We start from the raw sequence: 26,055 nt of genomic DNA, 5'->3' as shown, positions 1-26,055 counted from the left end.
TGCTTGGTTAACATAATTCAACAGTATGAACATTGAATTCTTCAATTTTGGGTAACTTACCAAACCCCAACCTCCCCCCTCTCTTAATTGTGCCCCACCTGGACTCGCACCCTTTGTCCAACCATCAGCCTATCAAAAAAACCCTCACCTGTACTCGCATATCACTTGCCAGGCTTTGCCAGGCTTTGTCCTGGCTCCTCTCTTCCAGCTTTCTCCCCTTAGCTCCCTTCACAATCATTCTGAAGAAGGGTCCTGACTCAAAAGGTTACCTATCCATGTTCTCCAGAGATGTAGCCTGATCAACTGTGCCTTTTTTTTGTAAACCACCTTCTGCAGTTCCTAGTTTCTACTGATTACAGGACAATGTGCTATTCAATTGTTCAACATGCAGTATTCCTTGAAAGGGAAACATTTCAGTTGGAAACAATTATTGGCAAGGTTGGCATTATATTACTCTTCATTCAATTTAAGAATGATTTTACTCTTTTCCCCACGACGTGCGTATTTTCCCATCTAATACACCATTCAGACAATTGTATTTGGAACATTACTAACAAAGCAGAATGCCAAGTTGCAAACAAATTCTGAACATTAAGATTTTATTTGTTTTTTTCTAAATTAAGCCATGAAATTAAAAAAACTCTAAAGCTTTGGTAAATACATTGAGGCCGAAAAGGACTTTGGCAGACATTGAAGAAAAGCCGAGACCTGGCTTGCAGCCTTAATTGTGAATTTGAACATTACTTTTTGACGTAGGCTCCAATTGCTTAAAAGATTGCATCCGGGGGACAAAACTATGGAAGTGGCAAGATTAAAAACTCAAAACGAAAGACCCAATGTAACAGAGGAGACTGATGTGTGTGGGTCAAACACGGCAGGGGCTGGACCCAAATGAATGTGATGGAAGTGATTTAACCCTTAATGTGTATACGCTTGAAGACCTAGGTACATGCAAGGACCTCTTAATAAAAATCACCAACATTTCAAGCAGCATGGTGCAGCCAAGCACAGAGTTATTCCCATAGATGAGTTAGCGCCCTTAACCCTCACTGTGTGAAGTACTCTCCTGTGGACCAGCGATTCCAGCAGGAACAATATCTGTGGATATGATTCAGTCATATCAGCTTTTGTAAGATTTTTCAGAACAAAGTGTTCCAATTTCAAACGTTTCATCGACGTCTTTAAAATCTAACCGATCTTTATGTGAATATGTAATAAGGCAACATACCCTGTCCCCAAGTCTGAGACTTATTCCATCCAGTTCTATGAAGGAAAATGCCTGGACTGTGGTTTCTTTTCGCAGCTCCTGTTTGGTTCCATCGGATGAAAGACGGAACCAAGTGATAATAAATCCAAGAGAACTGTTCACTGCTGGACTCTCAAAGGAACACTTCAGATAAACACTGCTATTATCTAGCTCAGCCACAACTTCAAGAGCAGATGGAGCTGGTGGATGTTTAGCTGGCAAGTATAAAACAAAACATCATCAGTATTATACAGCTTACTAGTTGAAATTCAGAAATTAGCTAACCAAGTGGCATTCAGGTTCTTTGTGCACCAACTATCATTCGGTACTTCGAGCAAGGAGTCACTCTTCATGGTACTATAGTTTAGTTACAAGATACAGTGTGGAAATAAGCCCTTCGGCCCACCAAGTCCACACCGATCACCCATACACTAGTTTTATCCTTCACACTAGGGACAATTAATAGATGCCAATTAACCTTCACGTCATTGGAGTGTGGGAGGAAACCGGAACACACGGCGAAAACCTACGCGGTCTTGGGGAGAATGTACAAAGTCCATACAGATAGAACCCATGGTCAGGATCAAACCCATTGTCTCCGGCGCTGGAAGTCAGCAGTTCTACTGCTGTGCCACTGAGCTGCCTATTACATGCATGCTCTGGATGTAATTTGATCAAGGTGGGATTATATTCAAACATTAACCTTACCATACAAATGCTCATCTGCAGGAGTTACTGTATTCTCAGCAGGCCTGGGATTGTTGGCTGATTTTCCCCTGTATAAATCAGAGGTGCTGGAAATTTAGTTTGAATGTCAATAATGGGTAGCTAGACCATGTGGATCTACTGTGTCTCACCAGGTTTGTTTTCATTTTGTCAACATCAATTAGGAGAAAACAACTGCAAGCAAGTCTCATTACACACTACCAAAGCTAACTAAATTATTCCCTGATTATTTTCACAATGAATTGTTCCAAGAAAAATGTCCTAAATACAAACAGTGATTTCACATTCAAGGCCATCTCTGAGAAATTATTTTGTCCAATTTGGAGAGACTAATGGCACCCATGATCATTACGGTATTTTTCACACAATTATTTCTTGATTTATACTCTATAATTGTTGTGGGGGGACCTATAGAGCACATATTTCCTTTCTCTTGTTATTTCCTATCTCCATCCAAACCGACACTATATCTTGATATTCAAAATTATTCATAACTGAACAGATCTCATCAATTTTTATTCAATTTTTCAGGATGTAGACATTTTGTAACGCTAGCATATCTAGTCCATCCTTAATTGCCTTCAGAAGATTGTGGTAAGCTAATTCTCTGAACTGTTAAACGTACTCCCACATTGTTTTTGAACTGGGAACTCCAGGGCATAGACCCAAAAACATTGAAGGAGCCCCAGTATCAGGATGGTCTGTGACTTGGAGAGGAGCTTGTAGATGGTAATAATGGAAATTGTGGATACCCTTGCAGCAAAAAGAGGGCAGTTAGCACCCTTGCTTACACTGGGAAGGGTATTGAGTCAAAAGTTGAAATCTCATAATGTAGCTGTAGAAATGTTGGTGAGACCACACTTGGAGTACTGTGCGCAGTTCTGGTTGCCCAGCTATAGGAAGGTTGCATCAAGATGGAAAGGGTGCAGAATAAATTCACTAGGATATTACTTGAGTTACAGGGAGAAATTGGATAGGCTGGGACTTTTTTTCTTTGGAACATAGGATGCTGAGGGGTTACCTTGTTGATATATAAGGTCAGAGGCTTGGATAAAGTGTGAGCTTAGTCTTTTACTCAAGGTAGACAATTCTAAAACTAGAGGGCATAGTCTTTAGATGAGAGGGAGAGATTTAAGAAAGACTTCAGATGAAGATATATAAGCGGATACAAAGACCACATAAGGGACTATGCACAAATCCATGGATTGGAAGGGTTTGGAGGAATATGAGCCAAATTATAGGCAAATAGATTAGCCATCAGCCAAGTATGCCAACTTGATTGACATGTTTGTATTTCTCCATGACTCTATTGGAGGAGTTGTTGACTGTGTGGGGAGTAGTCGTATGTTGTTGTCAATGTGATGATGAAATGGGCTGCAAAATAGCAGGTGGAACATAAAATGTGAGGTAATGCCAAGGTTAGAAGGTATTGATGAAGCTCGGTCATTCCCCGTAAATGGCAAGGTCTGAGTGAGTATTGAGGAGCAGAGGGAACTTGGCATGCAAACACAGAGATCCTGTGATTAACATGGCAATGTGGTTGGATATTATGGTTAAGAGGCATATAAAATAGAAACCGTCATTAGCGAGAGCAAGGAAGGTTATGCTCCAGTTTTTTTTTTAAAGCATTGGTCAGGATATACCATTGGACTACTGTGAGCTGTTCTGGTCACCACACTATAGGAAAGATACAATAGCACTGGAAAGGGTGCAGAATAGATTCACTAAAATTAGGCAATTTAGTTACGAGGAGAGATTAGAGAGATTATATCTGATTATCTGGACGAGGAGGTTAAGACATAGGGATATAGATACTGCAAACATTTTGCCTTGTTGAAGGTGAAGAAAACTAGAGAACATAGATTTAGCATTAGGGGTAAGAGGTTTAGAGAGGATCCAAGGGGAACCTTTTCACCCAGAGAGTGATGATTACCTGGAATACATTGCCTGAGAGAGTGGTTCAAGAAGAGACACTACGGGCAATTGTCTAGAAGGGCACTTAAATTGTTTAGGCATAGAGTCATGCAGCTTGAAAACTGGCCCTTCGGCCTGAATTATCCATTCCAACCAAGATGCCACATAGAAGTTAGTCCCATTTGCCCGTGTTGGCCCAGGGTACAGGCCAAATGCTGGATTAATATGGATGGGTGCCCACTGGATGTTGTATCAATGTGACTCTGATTCTAGTTACTGTAAATGCAGAATGATTGATGACAGGGAAAAGTATTCACTCATTGTCTCTAAAGTAATTCATGCTTGACTAAAGTAAACTTTGACAGATTCCAAGTTAATATTACGAATGACAAAAAAAAACACTAATGTGATAATATTGATGGTCGACATTTACCTCTACAAACGTTTCCAATTTCTGTATCACCTGGACCACAGTTGCTTTTATCTTTTGTTTCAGAGATGACTAGGACGGAATTAAATACATGTTATGCTGATTTCAGTTCTACCAAATAATTTTGTCATTATTTTTATTAATTCATTCAATTTTTGGTCTTCAGTTTATACTTAAGTTGTCAGAGTGTACAGCATATTCCAGACCATACTGTCCTAATGACACCTCATTCATCATGTACAGTATAGTTTGATGAGGAATTCATAGCTTACTCACCAGTTTCAGGGCTAAAAGTAATTTATGTTCACAGTCCATAATGGGGGTTTAATTAAAGTAAATAGTGGGCCCAATTTTCCACTCGCAGATTGGAAATTAAGCAGATTCAAGTATTTTTTTCTCTTGATAATGCTGCAATCAGTGCTGTTAGATTCCATTTTACCTATTGAGATTAATACTTTGTTTCCTAATATCATACATGGGTCTTTCAAAGACAAATTATCAGGAACAGAAGCATTGTAGTTATCTTGCAAGACCAGCAATCTAGATAATGAATAACTCTGATTAACTGCCACAATAGTACTCTATGAATTTAAATTAAGTTCGTCAAAAAAGTAACTACATCTGGACGAACAGGTAAATACCCTTTAAAGTGACCATGAATATATTGGATTTTCATAAAAACACATCAGTTTCAGTTATGACCTTGAGGGGAGTAAACCATTAGCTCATTTAATCAAAATTTAATTCAGAAATTATGTGGTTGAACAACTCTCAACTGAAAAGAATCAAAAGAGTTTTATTAAACTGCAGCAAATAAATATTGTAAGTATAAAACTTCTCAACGTCATTTAAAATGTCACTGCAGCATATTACATTTGCTGTTGTAATATGCTGAGGCAACATTTTATCTTCACACGGACATCCTCCACGGTGCCTTTGTTACCATTGATTCAAATGATTAGGAACAAACCTACCAGCTGAAAACTTAGCAACTGAGTTGGGATTGCCGAAGTAGAGTTATATTCCATCATCACCTATAATCTCAAGGTTTAGCTTCCACTACTTCTCCGTTACCATTAATGCAATCATCCAACATCAATTTCATGAAAGTTGGCAAAGTTGCCAACTTAAAGATCTTATAAGAAAGAATCATCTTCATGTGAAAGTAATTGTTAAATAAGTTATTGACAAAGTTCCACAATGGAACCAACAGTTCAAATATAAAAGCTGTGCATTCTGACAAAATGTAGTCATACACTTTAGGTGCACAAACTACTAATGGTGGAGATCATCTTGATCTCCAGCCATAGCAATGTCCTCAATGTGAATATACAAGTTAAGACAAAAAGATTTGCAACTGCCTTCAATATAAAATTGAGCCACTCCATTTTATATCAATAATTGGTAAATATGGAAATGTGGCCCCACCAACTTTCCAAGTGCAATGTCGAACACTTGTACTATACACCTAATCCTGCTTGTAGTCAAGTTGTTCTTGATGAACTACAACATTGTAATCTATCCACTAAATGTAACTTCTTGAGGCAGGTTAAAATCATTGTAACCAGAAAGCACACCATCATCCAAAACTCAATGTGAAGAGTCATCACTTATGATATCTAATGACAATTTTGCTAATAACAAGCTCAAGAATGTGGCAGTATGCTCTGTATTTCCAAGGTTTATCTCCAATACCCCAACACAATCTAAGACAAAGCAGATTGCTTGACAGCAGATAATCCATCACATTAGCATTTCTTTCCTTCGCCACTGATGCACAGCAGTTGCAGTGTGTATCATCGACAATGCTCACTGCAGCAACTTACTATAGCTTATTGAACAAGAAATTCCAAACTCTTGCTTTCTATTGCCTCAGATGTGAAAGGCAGCAGGAATATAGAATCACCATTACTCCCAGGTACCTCTCGAGATCAGACAATATCTTGACTTGGAACTTTCATCTCTCTTCCTTCTTCATCAATGAGTCAAGATCTTGGAACTCCATTATGGATATATTTTTACCACATAGAATACAGCAGTTCAAGAAGGCAACTTGTATTCTTTGATCAAACCATTTGCTGTATCAAAAATGCCTCCTCACCTCATTTAGGTAGTGAACCACTCTCTTCCTCTAATAAGGCCTATAATGCAGCTGGCGAATGGTGTGGAATGGCAGGCATTTTGCTGTAGCAGATGTCCAACCAGATTGCAATCACTTCGAAAATGAGGTCCATTGCCTTTGTGGCCATATGTATTTCCTGTTTCAGAAGTGCAAATTGGCTTTATGCAGTGTCCGTCACCTACACTGCTGCTAGTATCTCACAAAATTAGGTCTACTGCTTTAGCAAAAAGGTAATCAAAAGTGTGTTTAGCATTGACTCGATGTGGACGTGGGCGGCGCGACTCACGTCGCAGCGGCCTCTGCAGTCCCTCTGTCTTTTTTATTATTTTTTGTCTCGTTTGAATGTAGTTTTTATTTTATTTTTTTGTGTATGTGTGTGTGTATGTGTGTGGGGGGCGGTGGGGTGGGGGAAACTTTAAAAAATCTGTCGCCTGCATGGAGAACCCGACCTTTTCTCTGACGGGTCTCCGTTGTCGTTGGGGCCTAGCACCGTGGAGCGGCATCCAGCAGGAACGACCTGGGGCTCCAGTCACGGAGCTGCGGACCTACTCACCATCGCGGAGCTGGCTGAGTTCGGAGCAGGAGTGGCGCGCTGCTGCGACCCGACCCCGGGGATTCGGAGGCTTACCGCAGGTCTGGCAGACAGGAACATCGGGAGCCCGCGGGTCCCTGCTGGGAGACCGCTTTTCAGGGCTTCCGCAACGGCAACTTCACCCGCCCGAGTTGCGGGGTTGAAGATTACCTGGAGCGGGGCCTTACATCATCGCCCGGCGTGGCTTGGAATGGCTGTGGGACTTTGCTAGCGCCCACCGGGGGCTCCAACAACAAGACCCAGAGCGCGGCCTTGCATCACCCAGCGCGGCGTTAATGGCCGCGGGACAATTACCATCGCCCGCCGGGGGCTTCGACTTTGACTCTGACATCGGGAGGGGAATGGGAAGAGCAGGGGAGAGATAAATCTTTGCCTTCCATCACAGCGAGGAGGAGATGCGCTGTGATGGATGTTTGTGTAAATTGTGTTGTGTCTTGGTTCTTTCTTGTGTGTATGACTGCAGGAACAACATTTCGTTTGAACCTCAATGGGGTTCAAATGACAAATACATTGTATTATATTGTATTGTATTGAAATCGAGATAAATAATAATCAAGAAGCAAGAAAAAACACAATGCTGAGAATCAGAAATAAAAACAGAAAATGCTGGAAATATTCAGCAAATCAGGCAGCATCAGTGGAGAGAGTAGCAAAGTTAGTGTTTCAGATCAATGAACTTTCATCAGAAACATGTTTTTTGCAGAGGATGGAAATGCATGAACAAACCAAGAGAGAGGCATGGATATAGAATAAATTTTAATCAACTCAAAATCAAAAAGGACGCAGAATTAATTGAAGGTGACAAAAGTTACAAAAATAATTCTCAGAGACAGCAGCACTTTATTTAAGGTGGACATTCCTAAACGTGTGAATTGAACAGTACTTAAGAAGCAAAGAAGTGGAGACATTGGAAATTTGAAATTAAAACAAAAACTACTGGAAATGCTCGGCAGGTGAGGCATCAACTCAAGCCATTCCCTGCAGTGGAGTTAAAATGGACCATGTTATCCGAGGAGTGCCTTTTGTAGAACACTCCAGGCATAACATTGTGACAAATTTGCAGTATGTATCTGGGAGGCCTGCAGGTAAATAAAATAGTCATACCATGCCACTATTAAACTATAATGGTGCATCTAGACAGCTGCTGCCTCGCAGATCAGGTTCAATCCTCACAAAGGGTACTGGAGCAACTGCTCCAGTTTCTTCCCACATCCCAATAACATGCGTTGGTATGTTAATTGGCCTTTGTAAATTATCCATAATGTGCAGTAAATTATCCATAATGTGTGGTAAAATCTGGATGAAGGGGGTTGATGATAATGTGGGAAAATGAAAAGTGGGATTAAATATGGGATTAATGTAGGATTCATTTAAAGGGGTGATTGATGGCAATGTGGATTTGATAGGCTGTGGTCCATTTCCATGCTGTCTCTCTGTGACTCTCTGACCAATCCAATTCATACTTCTAAATCTCAATCTCGAGTCCACCACTTGATCCCACATTGTCCAGCACATTTGTTATTGATCTCCGTATCAGTCTCAGCCGCATGTGCATGGAGCGCTACCTCTGATCAGCCTGTGCTTGGTCTCCTATGCTCAGTTAGATAGGGTGGAACATTTTAAAAACTAATAGCCATGGGTCTCGCCCTGAAATGTCACCTATCTCCGTCCTCCAGAGATGGTGCCTGACCTGCTCAGATACTCCAGCACTGTGTTCTATGCAAGATTCCACCATCTGCTATTCCTCGCGTGTAACCCTGCTCCTGATCTTCCTGTTACAACATGCTCATCTCCCCAATCTCAACCCCTTCTAAAATGCCAGATCAATATCCCCCCCCCCCCCCCCTCCACCTACTAATGCCAGGTTGGTCTCTCCACAGCTCCTGACAATAAGCAGCCTCCAAATCTTTCCCTTCTGTCCCACATACAACAAAAGCACAATTTCCAATTCCTTCTCAAGCCACAAGCAGTGTTTCCCAGCCCTACTTTCCCCAAACAGTGACACTGGCGCTCCATCAGTATCGTGAAACACCTCATCCACAGGTAGCTTCTCTCTCTCTCTCTCTCTCTCTGTCATCCAGTTAGGCTTGTGCTTGATCTCAATGCTTAAATTGACAATGTGTGACATTTTCAACCAAAGACCTTGATTTGAACTGAATTTGGTGAAGCAGGTTAATGATCAAACATTTGTTCTTAATACCCACCAGGGCAGTGCTATTCCAGCTCACCCTTCCCAATGCTAAGATTGACAAACATACCAAATGTTTAGCAAGGTGTAAGTGCCTGTACTTTTTTTCCATCGACAAATATATTTACATATTTGAATAAGAGAAAGGGAAGTTAAATCCTTGTGGACTCAAACTTATGGCACCTGGGCCTGGTGCACACATGCCAGCTCTTTGTCCAATATCAGTTCAATGGTTAATGCTGTTAAAACATGAAGATAAGATGAATAATCTTTCTTGTGTGAATCATTTATTTTCATCTGAATCCCTTTTCCATTATCATGGCGAACTGTCTTGTTTTCATATTATGTCCAGTTTTTAAATTTTGCTAAGGTTGAAAAGGATATCATCTTTTGCTTGTCTTTGCACTGACACTATTTCCTTGTGAATGTAATTTCTCTCTGTTTTACATAATTTTTAATTGGAAAGCAGTCAGTGCAGCCATGTGGTATACATCAGTGTCAAGAATCACTTGTGAAAAGCCAGTTATTACTACTGCACTAAAACTATATCAGCACAAAAATTCATTATAAAATTGAACATTACCCTTTCAAGTTCACTTAAACAATTTATGCAGTAGATTTTAAACATGTTGAAGTATTTGCCCAGAAACAGCTGGCAATGGGTCATTCTCTGAGGTTCTGATGAGGGCTGAGAGGGATTTGCTGTTCTGAGATACCAGATGCTAAGTGTACAGACTTTACCACTTAATGCAATACTTTTCCAAGGTCAAGTCAGTGAGGGCTGACACCAGGATGAGAGATATTAGCAATTATAGAAGTGTTTTTTGGATGTTCTGATTTTGTTGGTGAAGCAAAGCTCCAACAAAAGTGTCCCTGAAAAGCCTGCAATGCTTTGGAAGGAAGAAATTGGAAGCAATTTCAATTTAACGTGCAATTTCAGGTATCAATACAATTTTTAAAAGTTAATTAATTCTTTGCCCAAAAAAAGTAATCCCAATTTCTTGGAATCACCATTCATTCGCTAGAGACCAATTGTGTCATGTCTAGCAACAAAGATCCATCTGTAATAAATTTACAGTGGTACTTTGTGAGGCATCTCTAATGCTGTATCGGGATTGGCATCCATTGAGCCTCGTTTTTGATTCCAATGCCCCACATATCTGAATTGGATTTTTTTTGGAGGTTACCTTTTGATTTAAAGAGAATGAAATTGGTCTTCAACAGTAAATCAATGCTGATGCAAAGTGAGCTGCCAGCACATTTTTTACTGCACACAATTTTGAAATGAATGGAAATATAACTGTAGTGTGATATAAAATAAGCCACCAATTCATTGCAACCTATTTTTATCCAGTGTTACTAGCAAGGAGTAATTTCACTTTTATGTCAATTCACTCAGAAAGTGTATGTCTGTAAAGCAAATTCTTTCAGGTTCAGAATGGATAGATTATTGTCAGTTACTAAAAATATATCCCACATACAAAAGAACGCAGTGTAATTTTCATGTTTTCACTTAACTATAATACATGAAAAGCCATAATTGCCCTCCCAAACAAAGATGCTTTACCACTTTACTGCCTACCTATAGAATCTCGCACAAATGGATTCCAAACACCTAAATCCTCCATCCCAGATTAAACAAGAAAAGTACTTCAACTCAATAAAAAGTGTGAACAAACTATATCTAATGTAAAATGTCTATTCGGCATAAACCAACTGTGATAAGTAAATCAGCAGCACATCAGAATCCAGGATGTCAAATGCAATGTAAATATAAATTCTACCTTCAACAATGTCAATAATTATTTGCAATATTCATGAATAAATTTAATTGTTAGATTTTCAGTTTAGCTCTTAATTAGTGTTGCAATTATTCATGCTAAATATTTATCAAGATAGGATGTACGTCTTTTATATGGCATAAACTTACCTTCTGCACAATATCCCATACACCCTTGTGTAGGTTGGAGTAGGTACAGAAAAAAGTCACCGCAGTTTCGGACACTGACTGGAATTCGGAAAAGACAACAGTCCTTTGTTGTACTGAAGAAAAACTGCCATGTTGCACAGGCAGTCAAATGTTTAATCTCTCCAGGCTCGGGCAAAGAATCCGTCTCCCTCAGAGACAACCAGACAGGGGCTTGAGTACCACAATGGTTCATCTGAGGTGGAAGATATGTAAAATTATAGGCAATAAGCAGCATTCATATCCTACCACAATTAGTGTGATTATTCTATAAATTTAAAAAAAATGTTTTTTTTGCATTGAATACAGTGAAGAACGGTTTTGCTTCTGCTAATAATACAAGCTTTTCTTCTTTGGTCAGAATTCCTTCATGAATATTTGCTGCTACAGTTAATTTTCAACTTGAACAAAAATGTTTTGTCATTAATGCCAAACCCACTGAATATGATTGTTTAATGTTCCTTAAACCCTTCACTAAATGCTGGATACTGTCGGTCCCCAATAAGTTATCAGTCATTTATAAAACTACGTTCTGGAAAAGTTTGGGGAAATTAAGTCATCATTCATACACAGAGGTATACATCCAATGGACCAATTTACAAAATGAACATCAAAACTAAAATCCAATTTGATAACGTCACAATAAGATCAGTTAGGATTGCAACATATAAATTGCAACTCTCTTGTTGTATATAACATTCTTAAAGATGGTTACCAAAAAAATGGCATTGAAATAGGAGATATTAGCAGCCTTGAGATGCATAAAGGTGAATAAATTCCTGCAGGCCTGGTCAAGGGCATTATGGGAAGCAAGGGAAGAAATTGTTGTGGCCCTGGAAGATATTGTGTTTTTACCTCAGCCACATTTAAGGTACCAGAAGATTATAAGGTGACAAATGGTAGGTCTTTATTTAAGAAGCGATTCAATGATAAGCCGGGAACAGGTTTAACTTCAGTGGTGGGAAAGTTACATGAAAGCATGCTGAGAAACGGGATCTACCACATGTGGAAAGGTAGGGACTGATCAAAAGTAGTGAGCATCACTTTGTGTTGGGAAATTGTGACACACAGATTTGATTAGTTTGTTTGAAGAGGTGACGTAGAGGAATAACAGGAGCAGGGTGGCAGGATGTTGTCTATGTGGGCTTTATTACAAAGACATTAACAAGGTCTTGCATGGTAAACCGGCCAGGAAGGTGAAATCGCATAGGATCTAGGATGAGCTAGCCACATTGGATACCAAACTGGGTTGGTGGTAGAGGTCAGAGTGTGACAGTTGATGGTTGTTTGTCAAATTGTACGCTTGTGACCAGTGTGACGTTGAGGTCCTTGCACTGGTCCAATTTCGTTATATGTAGTAATGATGCAGTTAGCATGGTTAGTAAGTTCACAGATTATACCAAAATTGGTGGCATGGTTGACCAAATAATTTTGTCTAAGGTTACAGTAGGATCTAGATCAACTGGGGAAAAATGGGTAAAGGAATAGCTGATGGAGCTTCACCCAGACTAATGTGAAGTGATGCATTTTGCGAAGTTAAACCAGGGCAGGATTTACACAGTAAATTATATAGTCCTGGAGCATGTTAAAGAACAGAGAGATTCAGTGGTACAAAGAAATTGTTTCCAGAATCTGGCAACGCAGGTAGACGAAAGTGGTGAAGAAGGCATGTGGCATGCTTGCCTTATTGGATGTAGCATTAAATACAAAGTCAGATTTTTATTGTTGAAACTGTGTAGGACATTGCTGAGACCACAGCTGGGATATTCTGTGCATTTCTGGTCACTTGCACTATAGGAAGGATGTGATTAAGCTAAAGGAGTGCAGAAACATTCGTAAGGATGTGGACAGGCTGGTGTGGTTATATTACGAAGGGATACTTGACAGTCTTGGACTGATTTGCATGGAGTGAAGGAGGCAAAAGTTTAGAAGTTTGTAAAATCATGAGAGACATAGATAAGGTAGATGGTCACAATCTTTTCCCCAGATTAGGGGGGATCTAAAATTAGTGTCATCAAATTAAGGTGAGAGGAGAACGATTTAAAGAGGAATTGAATGGCAGGTTTTTTTCATACAGAGGGTGGTGAGTTCATAGAATGAGCTACCAACTTGTAGAGGTGGGTACAATAACAGTGTTTAAAAGACATTCAGACAGGTTCCTGGATAGCAAAGGTTTAGAGGGATATGGGCCAAATGCAAGCCGATATGAGTAGTTCAGGAAGGCTCCTTGGTCAGCATGGATATGTTGGGCCGAAGTTCCTGTTTCTGTGCTGAACAATTCTATGCACTCATGACTGTTTTGGACCCTGGAAGGTGCCGAATAGATACATTATGTTTTTGTTATAGGGCCAGCAAACTTCAAGTCCCACATTTCAGTTGGAGAAAATGTAGACCACTGTCAATTTCAAAAATGTTCCTAAAAACTAAAAAGATAATTTCACCCAAGGTCAAGAAATGAGACCATGACTCAGGTATGGTATGGTTCCAATAGTAATCAGTGCTCTCACTGTGTTGGTGCTAGAAACGGCAAATTTTAACAGAGGTGAACAAATAACCATTGCATGTAAGCCAACTTTTCCTACCCACAGTTCCAGATTGCTGAAGCCACAGAATTGCTCTAACAGATAACATCACTCAGAACAGAAAATAATTAAAATTGAGCCCATCTGGTTCATTACAATTAGCAAGAATCATTTGTATTCCATTATATGCCATTTTCTAAACTTGGCTAAAGTGGACATATTCTGTATTGCATCTTTCATGCAATAGGACAATTTAATTAAACAATATTGTGTATGGATGGTTCAGCATTCTACATGAAAACAGACTCATCTAGATGTGTCATTCAGTTTGATAATTCTCAAACACTGTATACCTCCACACATTTTGTTGGCATTTCTGCAGGTTTATCAAATATCTGAAAACGATACCATCCGGGTGTTAAAGAGTGGTCGCATATCAGCTCCTGTATCGCTGACTGTTGCAACCGAAGTGAATCAAAGTCCACACTTCTGTAGGGGTTCTGAAGAAGCTGGTGACCACCAGGGTAGCACTCAGGAGCTGGCAGGTAACATGGAGGGAATTAGTACATTTTACTGCAACTGTCCAAGCAATTAATTTATTCTGTTCAACACAACTTTATTGTTTAATGGTCAGCCAAATAAACAGCAAACAAACAAGAAATATGAATTTGGAAATATAACTGAACTGAGAAAATAACTTATTTCTGTACTATAGATTTTAAATCAGTTGTTTTCTTAAAATAATGTATATTTCTGCAACAATTCTTAAGCTAAAATATGAGGGAGGGTGTGAGAGGGAGAAAGGGAGAGGGTGCAAGAGAGTACGAGAGAGAGAGAGCATGAGAGAAAGATTGCAATCATGATTCAGGGCTTGGACTGGGGGGTTGAATGCTTGTAATGAGAGGGTGTTGGGCGCAATTTCAGAGGCCGATTGGAGAACTGGGTAGCAGAATAGGGTTTGTTTGGTGAATCCGTTTTTGGAGTTATTGTACATCAGCATATTGTACATCAAGTGAATAATTAAGGATGTGGGCTGCCTGTGAGATGAGGCAAGAAAAGCAACTTACCTGAGCAGGATTCCCACTCCCGCCCAGGGCAGGAACCAGCTCAGAAAGACAGATTATTAAAATGTTTGTCAGAGAATGCCTAATGGCAAAGGCAGCCCAGAATAATGCAAGACGATTTTGTGGGAAACTCTCATGGCATGTACGGAGACATTTCATCATTACCAAAAACACAATTACACAGCCAAAGAAGTGCAATGTGCTTTTAACTGTCCACATTAACCTATTGTATCTCAACCTATCAGAGATATTATCTTTGATCTACCCATCCCTTCTCAACTTTCTTTGGTCCTGAAAGCAAATCTGTTTTGACTTTCCGAGCGAGGGAAGGTCTCCATTCTGAAATTTTAACTCTGATGCTTCATCCACAGATACCACCTGACTCAATTAATATTTCTGGCATTTTCTACTTTCATTTGTAGATTTGCTGTCTCATGAAATCCACATAATAACTTTATATATCAAGGTGGTGTTGCATTTTGTCATGTATATTGTATTACTAGGTGTACCATCCACAGGCACGCTGTGAAACCTTTGTGTTATCCTAAAATATCCGATCACACTATTTTAGAGAAAAAAATAATCTATGAGCCTAGCAAATATTAATTAATTAATTAATTTTCTTTTCATCTGTTGTTGTTAGCTTTTCATTACTAACTACTGCTGCCTGCAATATCCTACTGGGCATGAACATGTACAGCAGGCAGTGAATAAAGCGAATGGTATGTTGGCCTTAATAATAAGAGGAATTGAATATAGGAGCAAAGAGGTCCTTCTGCAGTTGTACAGAGCCCTAGTGAGACCATACCTAGAGTACTATGTGCAGTTTTGGTCCCCTAATTTGAGGAAGGACATTCTTGCTATTCGGGGAGTGCAGCGTAGGTTTACAAGGTTAATTCCCGGGATGGCGGGACTGTCATATGCTGAGAAAATGGAGCAGCTGGGCTTGTACACTCTGGAGTTTAGAAGGATGAGAGGGTATCTTATTGAAACATATAAGATTGTTAAGGGTTTGGACATGCTAGAGGCAGGAAACATGTTCCCGATGTTGGGGGAGTCCAGAACCAGGGGCCACAGTTTAAGAATAAGGAGTAAGCGGTGATGAGGAAACACTTTTTCTCACTGAGAGTTGTGAGTCTGTGTAATTCTCTGCCTCAGAAGGCGGTGGAGGCAAGTTCTCTGGATGCTTTCAAGAGAGTTAGATAGGGCTTTTAAAAATAGCAGCGTCAAGGGATATGGGGAGAAGGCAGGAACGGGGTACTGATTGGGGATGATCAGCCATGATCACATTGAATGGCGGTGCTGGCTCGAAGGGCCAAATGGCCTACTCCTGCACCTATTGTCTATTGAACTACCTTTTGCTTTTTCCACACTACAAATAGGCATTCTTCAAATGGTATTCCACTATACTGCAATTTGTAACATTCTCGTGATGAAAAATAACTATGAACTCTCATATTATTTCTTTACTGTGTACACTAATTAGACTATTGAAATCCAGTCAAAATGAATGGGGAGCCTGAAACAGCTAGCAGACACATTTTGTCTCTAAAGCATGAATGTTGTTAAGTAGAACTTTGTTTTTAATGAACCATCACAAATTTCTTGAATTACCCATGACATATGTAGAGGGAAAAGCTTGGCCTATAAAAACAAACACAAGAGTGATAAAATAAAAATGATAACATTTCAAGCTGTTAAACTCAAAGTTATGCAACAGAACTCAAACAATTAATTATGCTCATAAAATCTCTTGTGAAACAGAATAACATTTGTCAATGTAATATAAGATTTGAAGTCAGAAGTGGAGAAAGAATATTCTCCAGTACTCGTAAGCCGAGATGAAGCTTCGTCAGCAATCTCAAATGGATACAACATTACCTTAAAATGTTATTTCCAGTTTCCTGAAAAAGCCATGCCACAATCAATACCAGAAATAAAAACAAACTATCTAGTCATTATCATCTTGTTGTTCTGGCAGCTTTCAGTGTGCAATTTAGGTGTGAAAGTTCCTATTTAAGGAGACTTCAAAAGTGCTTCACAGCCCAGAAAGCACTATAGGAAGCCCTGAATATGACCTGCAAGAAGCTGCATTCCTTTTTCTCTTCACAAAGCTCAGAACTCCTGTATGATGGGTTTGTTTAACAAAGGAGAAAATAAGATGTGTTTTTTTATGTTTGGTGATCTGGATTCTGCTTGATAGGCGCTAAAATATTTACACTAACTCGACAAAGCTGCTTGTCCACAAGTTAATATAAATTATTTATGAAATCACATTCATAAAGAGTCTCACTTTTTTGAATAATTACAGCAACTAACATCCCAACATCTTGTTTTAAATGTGTGCGGTATCCAGTTTGAGAAATGACTAAGCAGTAAATAACCTTAACACTGTTTGTACTTTCATAAGAACAACTCTAATAAATGATCATAGAAGCAAATGTTTTCCTCTAATACTGGTTTACATTCAAGCAGAGCACCCTCGATATGCAATATATTGTTGAATAAATCGGTTAAAGGAGATGTGCAGCTGGAATGTTAATATGTTCCTTCCTTGCTCCCAGCAAACAACCACAATTTCCAGTATTCTGCAGAAACCAGCACTTTGCTTCTCTTACTCCAAACTTACTTCACCTATTGCAAGTATCTCAACTTGCATCACTTTCAAGGAAGAATTAGATTAGTAGTTTGGGTCACCTGGCAAAGCACAGAGTATGAGCAAATAGCAGCATTTGTTGGTGGGAATGGTGGAAGTGGGTGCAATTTTAGGTGGGGAAAAGGGACGGGTGAAAAGGGAGAAGGGAAAGAAGAAATGGAGGGTTGTTTGTCGCTTAGTTACTCAAAATTAGAGAATTCAATGTTCATACGATTAAATTGTAAGCTACCCAAGTTACCCATAAACTATCCACATGAGGTAAGGGAAACAAGTAGAGTAGCTATGGAAACTATGAGGATCAAAGAAGAGGAAGTACTGACACTTTTGAGAAATATAAAAGTGGATAAGTCTCCAGGTCCGGACAGGATATTCCCTAGGACATTGAGGGAAGTTAGTGTAGAAATAGCAGGGGCTATGACAGAAATATTTCAAATGTCATTAGAAACGGGAATAGTGCCGGAGGATTGGCGTACTGCGCATGTTGTTCCATTGTTTAACAAGGGGTCTAAGAGTAAACCTAGCAATTATAGACCTGTTAGTTTGACGTCAGTGGTGGGCAAATTAATGGAAAGGATACTTAGAGATAATATATATAAGCATCTGGATAAACAGGGTCTGATTAGGAACAGTCAACATGGATTTGTGCCTGGAAGGTCATGTTTGACTAATCTTCTTGAATTTTTTGAAGAGGTTACTCGGGAAATTGATGAGGGTAAAGCAGTGGATGTTGTATATATGGACTTCAGTAAGGCCTTTGACAAGGTTCCTCACGGAAGGTTGGTTAAGAAGGTTCAATGGTTGGGTATTAATGGTGGAGTAGCAAGATGGATTCAACAGTGGCTGAATGGGAGATGCCAGAGAGTAATGGTGGATGGTTGTTTGTCAGGTTGGAGGCCAGTGACTAGTGGGGTGCCACAGGGATCTGTGTTGGGTCCACTGTTGTTTGTCATGTACATCAATGATCTGGATGATGGTGTGGTAAATTGGATTAGTAAGTATGCAGATGATACTAAGATAGGTGGGGTTGTGGTTAATGAAGTAGATTTTCAAAGTCTACAGAGAGATTTATGCCAGTTGGAAGAGTGGGCTGAAAGATGGCAGATGGAGTTTAATGATGATAAGTGTGAGGTGCTACATCTTGGCAGGACAAATCAAAATAGGACGTACATGGTAAATGGTAGGGAATTGAAGAATACAGTTGAACAGAGGGATCTGGGAATAACCGTGCATAGTTCCTTGAAGGTGGAATCTCATATAGATAGGGTGGCAAAGAAAGCTTTTGGTGTGCTAGCCTTTATAAATCAGAGCATTGAGTATAGAAGCTGGGATGTAATGTTAAAATTGTACAAGGCATTGGTGAGACCAAATCTGGAGTATGGTGTACAATTTTGGTCGCCCAATTATAGGAAGGATGTCAACAAAATAGAGAGAGTACAGAGGAGATTTACTAAAATGTTGCCTGGGTTTCAACAGCTAAGTTACAGAGAAAGGTTGAATAAGTTAGGTCTTTATTCTCTGGAGCGCAGAAGGTTAAGGGGAGACTTGATAGAGGTCTTTAAAATGATGAGAGGGATAGACAGAGTTGATGTGGACAAGCTTTTCCCTTTGAGAATAGGGAAGATTCAAACAAGAGGACATGACTTCAGAATTAAGGGACAGACGTTTAGGGGTAACATGAGGGGGAACTTCTTTACTCAGAGAGTGGTGGCGGTGTGGAATGAGCTTACAGTGGAAGTGGTGGAGGCAGGTTAGTTGGTATAATTTAAAAATAAATTGGATAGGCATATGGATGAGAAGGGAATGGAGGGTTATGGTATGAGTGCAGGCAGGTGGGACTAAGGGAAAAAAGTTGTTCGGCACGGACTTGTAGGGCCGAGATGGCCTGTTTCCATGCTGTAACTGCCAGTTGGTGAGGGCAGTTTATATAAATTAGATCCCATTGTGATGTCATAGCTGCTAACTGCCAGTGCAGATGAAAGATTTTTTTTTCAAAGTGTAGTCTTGTAAAGTTAAAATGTGAATAACTTAAAATATAACATCAATCTGAACAAAACTTGATACACCCCACCACAGGACAATGATGAGTTAGGTGGACCAAAAATTGCAGCCCTATTGTGTACTGTTTGGTGTAATTCAGGGCATGAATTAGACACACATGCACACTCCTAAACAAACAAGATGAGAGGTTTAGTAATATATATACTAGACCAAGTGGGACCCGTTGGGTCCCTGTCTCCAAATGCAATATTCCCCCACTCACCCATAGCCCCCAACTGTGCAGGTATGGCTGACGGGTTCTCGTGATCCCAGAGATCTCCGTTGTGATGCAAGAATAGGCAACCCTCCCCAACTGCGCCTCACCATCTCTCTTCCTGCCCCTATCCTCCTCCATTGCCCCTTCATCCCCCAACACATCCCTCAAAGTAACATTAGCAAATTTGCAGATGACACGAAACTGGGTGGCAGTGTGAACTGTAAGGAGGATGCTATGAGAATGCAGGGTGACTTGGACAGATTGGGGGAGTGGGCAGATGCATGGCAGATGAAGTTTAATGCGGAGAAATGTAAGGTTATCCACTTTGGTAGCAAAAACAAGAAGGCAGATTACTGTCTAAATGGCATCAAGTTGGGAAAAGGGAAAGTACAACGGATTTGGGGGTCCTTGTACATCAGTCTATGAAAGTAAGCATGCAGGTACAGCAGGCAGTGAAGAAAGCGAATGGCATGTTGGCCTTTCTAACAAGAGGAATCGAATATAGGAGCAAAGAGGTCCTTCTGCAGTTGTACAGAGCCCTAGTGAGACCACACCTGGAGTATTTTGTGCAGTTTTGGTCCCCTAATTTGAGGAAGGACATTCTTGCTATTGAGGGAGTGCAGCGTAGGTTTACAATGTTAATTCCCGGGATGGCGGGACTGCCATATGCTGAGAGAATGGAGCAGCTGGGCTTGTACACTCTGGAGGTTAAAAGGATGAGAGGGCATCTCATTGAAACATATAAGATTGTTAAGGGCTAGGACATGCTAGAGGCAGGAAACATGGTCCCAATATTGGGGGAATCTAGAACCTGGGGCCACAGTTTAAGAATAAGGAGTAAGCCATTTAGAACGGAGACGAGGAAACACTTTTTCTCATAGAGAGTGGTGAGTATTTGGAATTCTCTGCCTCAGAGGGCGGTGGAGGCAGCTTCTCTGGATGCTTTCAAGAGAGCTAGATAGGGCTCTTAAAAATAGCGGATATGGGGAGAAGGCAGGAACGGGGTACTGATTGGGGATGATCAGCCATGATCACATTGAATGGCGGTACTGGCTCGAAGGGCCAAATGGCCTACTCCTGCACCTATTGTCTATTGTCTATTATTCCCTCCCAATCCTCATCACCGTCACTCTTCTCTCCCCTCTCCTCTGCTACTCCCTCCCTCACCTCTCCCCGACCGGAAGCCGCGCTGGGCAACGCCGGGCAGAGGTAGGCGCTGATGCTGACTGACAGCAGATGCAGCCAATTAGTGCGGTGAAGGTGCAGGAATGGGGCGTCGCCATCCCAGCGGTGACTGACAGGAGACCAATCTGCGCATGTGTGGTTTTTAAGTTTTTAAAACCCTAATAACTATATAATAACTAAAATATACCACCGATCGGAACTAAACTTGTTGCACTTGCAGTACAAGAGAATGGTGAGTAAGGTGGCAAAAAATTGTGATGTTATTTTGTACCATTCTAGCACAAATGTAAAAATAACGCAAACTGGAACATAACAAGATGAGTGCTTTAGTTATGTGCTAGACCAAGTGGGATCCGTTGGGTTCCCACAACGCACGGGTGGGGGGTTGGGGAGGGTGCATGGAGTGGCCTGTGGTGTCACACACAGGGAAGACACAGAGAGAGGGCAGATACACAGAGAGAGGGCAGAGACACAGAGAGAGGGCAGAGACACAGAGAGAGGGCAGAGACACAGAGAGAGGGCAGAGACACAGAGAGAGGGCAGAGACACAGAGAGGGAGGGCAGAGACACAGAGAGAGGGAGGGCAGAGACACAGAGAGGGAGGGCAGAGGCAGAGAGGGAGAGCAGATACAGAGAGGGAGGGCAGAGACAGAGAGGGAGTGCAGAGACAGAGAGAGAGGGCAGAGACAGAGAGAGAGGGCAGAGACAGAGAGAGAGAGCAGAGACAGAGAGGGAGAGAGGAGAGACAGGGCAGAGACAGAGAGAGAGGGCAGAGACAGAGAGAGAGGGCAGGAGAGAGAGAGAGGGAGAGAGAGAGAGAGGGCAGAGAGAGAGGGAGGGCAGAGAGAGAGAGAGAGAGGGCAGAGCAGAGAGAGAGGGAAGGAGAGACAGACAGAGAGGGAGGGCAGAGACAGACAGAGAGGGCAGAGACAGAGAGAGGGGGCAGAGACAGAGAGAGGGGGCAGAGACACAGAGAGGGGGCAGAGACAAAGAGAGGGGGCAGAGACAGAGAGAGAGGGCAGAGACAGAGAGAGAGGGCAGAGAGGTGCAGAGAGAGAGAGAGAGGCAGAGAGACAGAGAGAGAGGGCAGAGACAGAGAGAGAGGGCAGAGATGGAGAGAGAAGGCAGAGACAGAGAGAGATGTTTAGTATTTTGTTGCATATCCTTTACATGCAATGACTGCTTGAAGTCTGTGCTTGATGGACATGAACAGTTGCTGGGTGCCTTCTCTGGTGATACTCTGCCTGGCCTGTATTGCAGCCATCTTTAGCTTATTCTTGTTTTTGGGGGTTAGTCCTCTTCAGTTTTCTCTTCAGCATTAAAAGGCATGCTCAACTGGGTTCAGATCAGGTGATTGACTTAACCACTCAAGAATTGACCAATTTTTAGCTTTGAAAAACTCCTTTGTTGCTTTAGCAGAATGTTTGGGATCATTGTCTTGCACTAGAAAGAACCGCTGGCCAATGAGTTTTGAGGCATTTGTTTGAACTTAAACAGATAGGATGTGTCTATACACGTCAGAATTCATTATGATACTACCATTAGCAGTTGTATCATCAACGAAGATAAGTGAGCCAGTACTTTCAGCAGCCATTGATGCCCAGGCCATACCACACCCAATACCATGTTTCACAGGTGAGGTGGTATGCTTTGGATCTTGGGCAGTTCCTTCATACTTTGCTCTTGCCATCTTCATCTCATCTGTCCACGTCCTTTTTCCAGAACTGTGAGTGCTCTTTTAAGTACTTCTTGGCAAACTGTAACATGCCCATCCTATTTTTTGCAGCTAACCAGTGGTTTGCATCTTGTAGTGTAGCCTCTGTATTTCTGTTCATGAAGTCTTCTGTGGACACTGGTCATTGACATATCCACACCTGACCCCTGAATCGTGTTTCTGATCTGTCGGACAGATGTTTGCGGATTGTGCTTTATTCTGGAGAGAATTATTCTGTCATCAACTGTGGAGGTCTACCTTGGCTTGCCAGTCCCTTTGCAATTAGGAAGCTCACCAGTGCTCTCTTTCTTCTTAATGATGTTCCAAACAGTTGGTTTTGGCAAGCCGAAGGTTTGGCTGAAGTCTCCAAAAAGTTTTATTCTTGTTTCTCAGTTTCATAATGGCTTATTTGACTTTCATTGGTACGACCTTTGTACTCATGTTCATAAACAGCAATAAAAGTTTCCAAAGTTGAAGGAAAGACTGGAAGAAAGACTAGGTGCTGAGCGCTCTCTTACACCTGCATTAAGGAGGCAATTAAACATACCTGAGCAATTACAAACACCTGTGAAGCCATGTGTGCCAAACATTATGGTGCCCTGAAATGGGGGGACTATGTATAAACACAGCTGTAATTTCTACATGGTAAAGCCAAAATGTATAAAAAATACCCTTTAATATAATCTGGCAACGTGCACTTTAACCACATGTGATTTTTTTTTCTATTACAAATCTAAAATTGTGTACAGAGGCAAATAAATAAATGATGGGTCTTTGTCCCAAACATTATGGAGGGCACTGCATGCCTTGTAGCTACCTTAAAGGTCTATTAATCTAGCATGCTCAGCACTGATGGTGCTGGTCTTGCAAATTTCGCAGATGGATCGATTGATAATATATGAATTTCTAATACATTTTTTTATATCTTTTCTTTTTTTAAAAGATCTTACACAGTAGAATAGTAATGACTGCTTTGTTGCAGGGCTGAGGTTGCATTCCATAATACCACATCACCTGTGCCAGCATCAAAAATGGAAAAACATTGTGTTTATCCGTTTGATTTTCTCTCTCCCTCTCTCTCTATCATCCCCCCCCCCCCCCCACCCATCTGTTTGATTCTCTCTCTCTCTCTCTTTCCCCCCCCCCCCCCCCAATAGCACTTCCATTAGAGAGACATTTTATTTTGTGTATTTTGTTTTGGGGTAATGATTTATGAATTCTATAAAGGATACATTTCCTTTACTTGAACCCAACATTGGTACTCCACACCATTTCCAAAGAATGCAAGCATACCAAACACCTGCTTCGCCACCCTGTCCATGGGAACTGCCACATTCAGGGAACTGTGTCTGCAGAGCTCGATCATTTCCCGTATAAGTCCTGCCCTGGTTTGAATACCAAAGTACAACACCTCATGCTTGTCAGAATTGAATTCCATTTGCCATTCTTCATCCTACCTTCCCAAATGATCAATATTCATTTTCACACCCTGATATCCTTCACTATATCATCAATTTTGATATCAACTTCAAATTTAGTACCTATGTTAACTACAAATCAATCTACAAATCGCTGAGGTAGATAACAAACAATACTGGACCCAGCAACGACTCTAAAGGCATGCCACTTGTCATATGAAATTTATGTAATTAGTCCAGTTGAGTTTCTGATTAATAGCGATCCCAGGATATTGGTGGTGGAGGTCTCAGTAATGACACAACATACTTATAAAATATAGTTAGTTGCTCTCTTACTGGAGATGGTCATTACCCTCCATTTATTAACCCATGCCTCAATACTGTCAAGGTCTCGCTAAATGCAGACATGGATTGTTTTGTTTGCAGAGGAGTTGAAAAGGAATTGAATTTCATAGAATCATTATAAAGCATCACCGCTTTTGACTATGTCTTCTAAGGAATGTCATTGATGAAGCAACCCATAAATGGTAAGATTAAAGACACTGCACCAAGGATCTCCCTTCAATGACACCCTGTTTTGTGGCTGTGATGATTGACCTCTGACAACTACTGCATTATCCTTTGTGAAAGGTACGGCTTCAGTCATTGGTAGACACAAAATGCTGGAGAAACTCAGTGGGTGAGGCAGCGTCTATGGAGAGAAGGAATTGGCGACGTTTGGGGTCGAGACCCTTCTACAGACTGATTCAGTCATTGCATTATTTTCTCTTTGATGCTTTTGATTTAAGTTTCACCTTAGTGCCCTTGATGCCATATTCCGTCAAATGTTGCTGTGATATCAAAGGCAGTCACAGGAAACACACTCCTAGTTCAGACCAAGGCTTGAACTGACTGGTCTTGGCAAATCTCGGGCCAAACAAGTTACAAGTAAGTATCATTTGAAACTACTGACAATATGGGTTTCCATCACTTTGCTGGCGATTGGGTGATGAATAAATCATATTGAACTTGTTCTGTTTATTGTGAACAGGATAGGTCTCAGCAATGTTCTACATTGGCAGGGGGATGCCAGTGTTGCCACTGTGCTGGAACAGCTTGGGCTGCCACCACAGCTAATCCTAAAGCTCAAGTTGTCAGTGCAATAAATGTTATGTTGCCTGGTTCCACTGTCAGTATTTGCAGCTGCCTGTTGATATCATGTGGAGAGAATCAAAACTTCTTGGATGGTAGGGATCTGAAGAAGCACCAAGACGGATCATTTATCTGGCATTTCTGTTTCAGCCTTTTCGTTAGCATTCACAAACTGGGCATCACCCAGATGGGGATATTCTGGTTGAAGCATCTTCTTCCAATTAGCTGTTTAATTGCCTGCCACTATTCACAACCAGCAGTGGGATGATTGCTGAGTTTTGACATTACCTTTTGGTTGCATAAGCCCTTCTATTGAAATTGGTATTGCATAATGACCTTAAACTCTAACAACTCCCTTCTGCATGTTGGGGGGTGGGGGTCAACACTCACTGCAAAGGTCAGAACGCTTATTTCTAGTTATTTACATTGTTGAGATGTGCTTGTTGTGCAGAACTAGAATATCTATTTTATTTCTCATCTAGCAAGCATTGTCTTGCTAATTCACAGAAATGTTTATGCTTACAAATATTTGTGCATTGAATAATTTGCCTATTAAAATATTTTAACCAGAATCAGTTTCATTTATCATCTTGTTCCTTTCTGATTTGTACTCGAACTAACTCTTCATACTTACTGCAAATTTATTCATGGAAAAGATCACTTTTTAAAAAAAAAGGATACAATTTAATTTAAAATTACTTGAGTAGTGAAGTCTTACTTTTGGATGAATGTTTATTTTGTGAATAAGTATTCCTGCTACCAGTTTACACTTCAACGTGTTGGTGAAATTGCAACAACCTTTGTTGACCATTTTTCCATTAGTTACTTTCATATCGCATTAAATATTAACGCTGTTGTCAGACCCCATGAGTTCAACCATAATTCACATGATACCTTTGAACTGGCACCATTATATGCTAACGTATT

General features: G+C 40.7%; 1 protein-coding gene across 1 annotated transcript in view; it reads right to left on the bottom strand.

Moving 5' to 3' along the window:
• Positions 1-26,055, bottom strand: part of LOC129713110 (von Willebrand factor D and EGF domain-containing protein-like) — a 161,104-nt gene that overhangs the window by 84,458 nt on the left and 50,591 nt on the right. The window contains 4 exon segments of the mRNA XM_055661963.1: positions 1,229-1,461; positions 4,320-4,388; positions 11,149-11,380; positions 14,060-14,244. Of these exon segments, the coding sequence (XP_055517938.1) occupies positions 1,229-1,461; positions 4,320-4,388; positions 11,149-11,380; positions 14,060-14,244 (719 nt within the window).

The sequence above is a fragment of the Leucoraja erinacea genome, chromosome 2 (assembly GCF_028641065.1).
Source record: "Leucoraja erinacea ecotype New England chromosome 2, Leri_hhj_1, whole genome shotgun sequence".
Taxonomy (NCBI): domain Eukaryota; kingdom Metazoa; phylum Chordata; class Chondrichthyes; order Rajiformes; family Rajidae; genus Leucoraja; species Leucoraja erinaceus.
The sequence above is the reverse complement of the archived record's forward strand: the minus strand, read 5'-3'. Positions and strand labels throughout refer to the sequence as shown.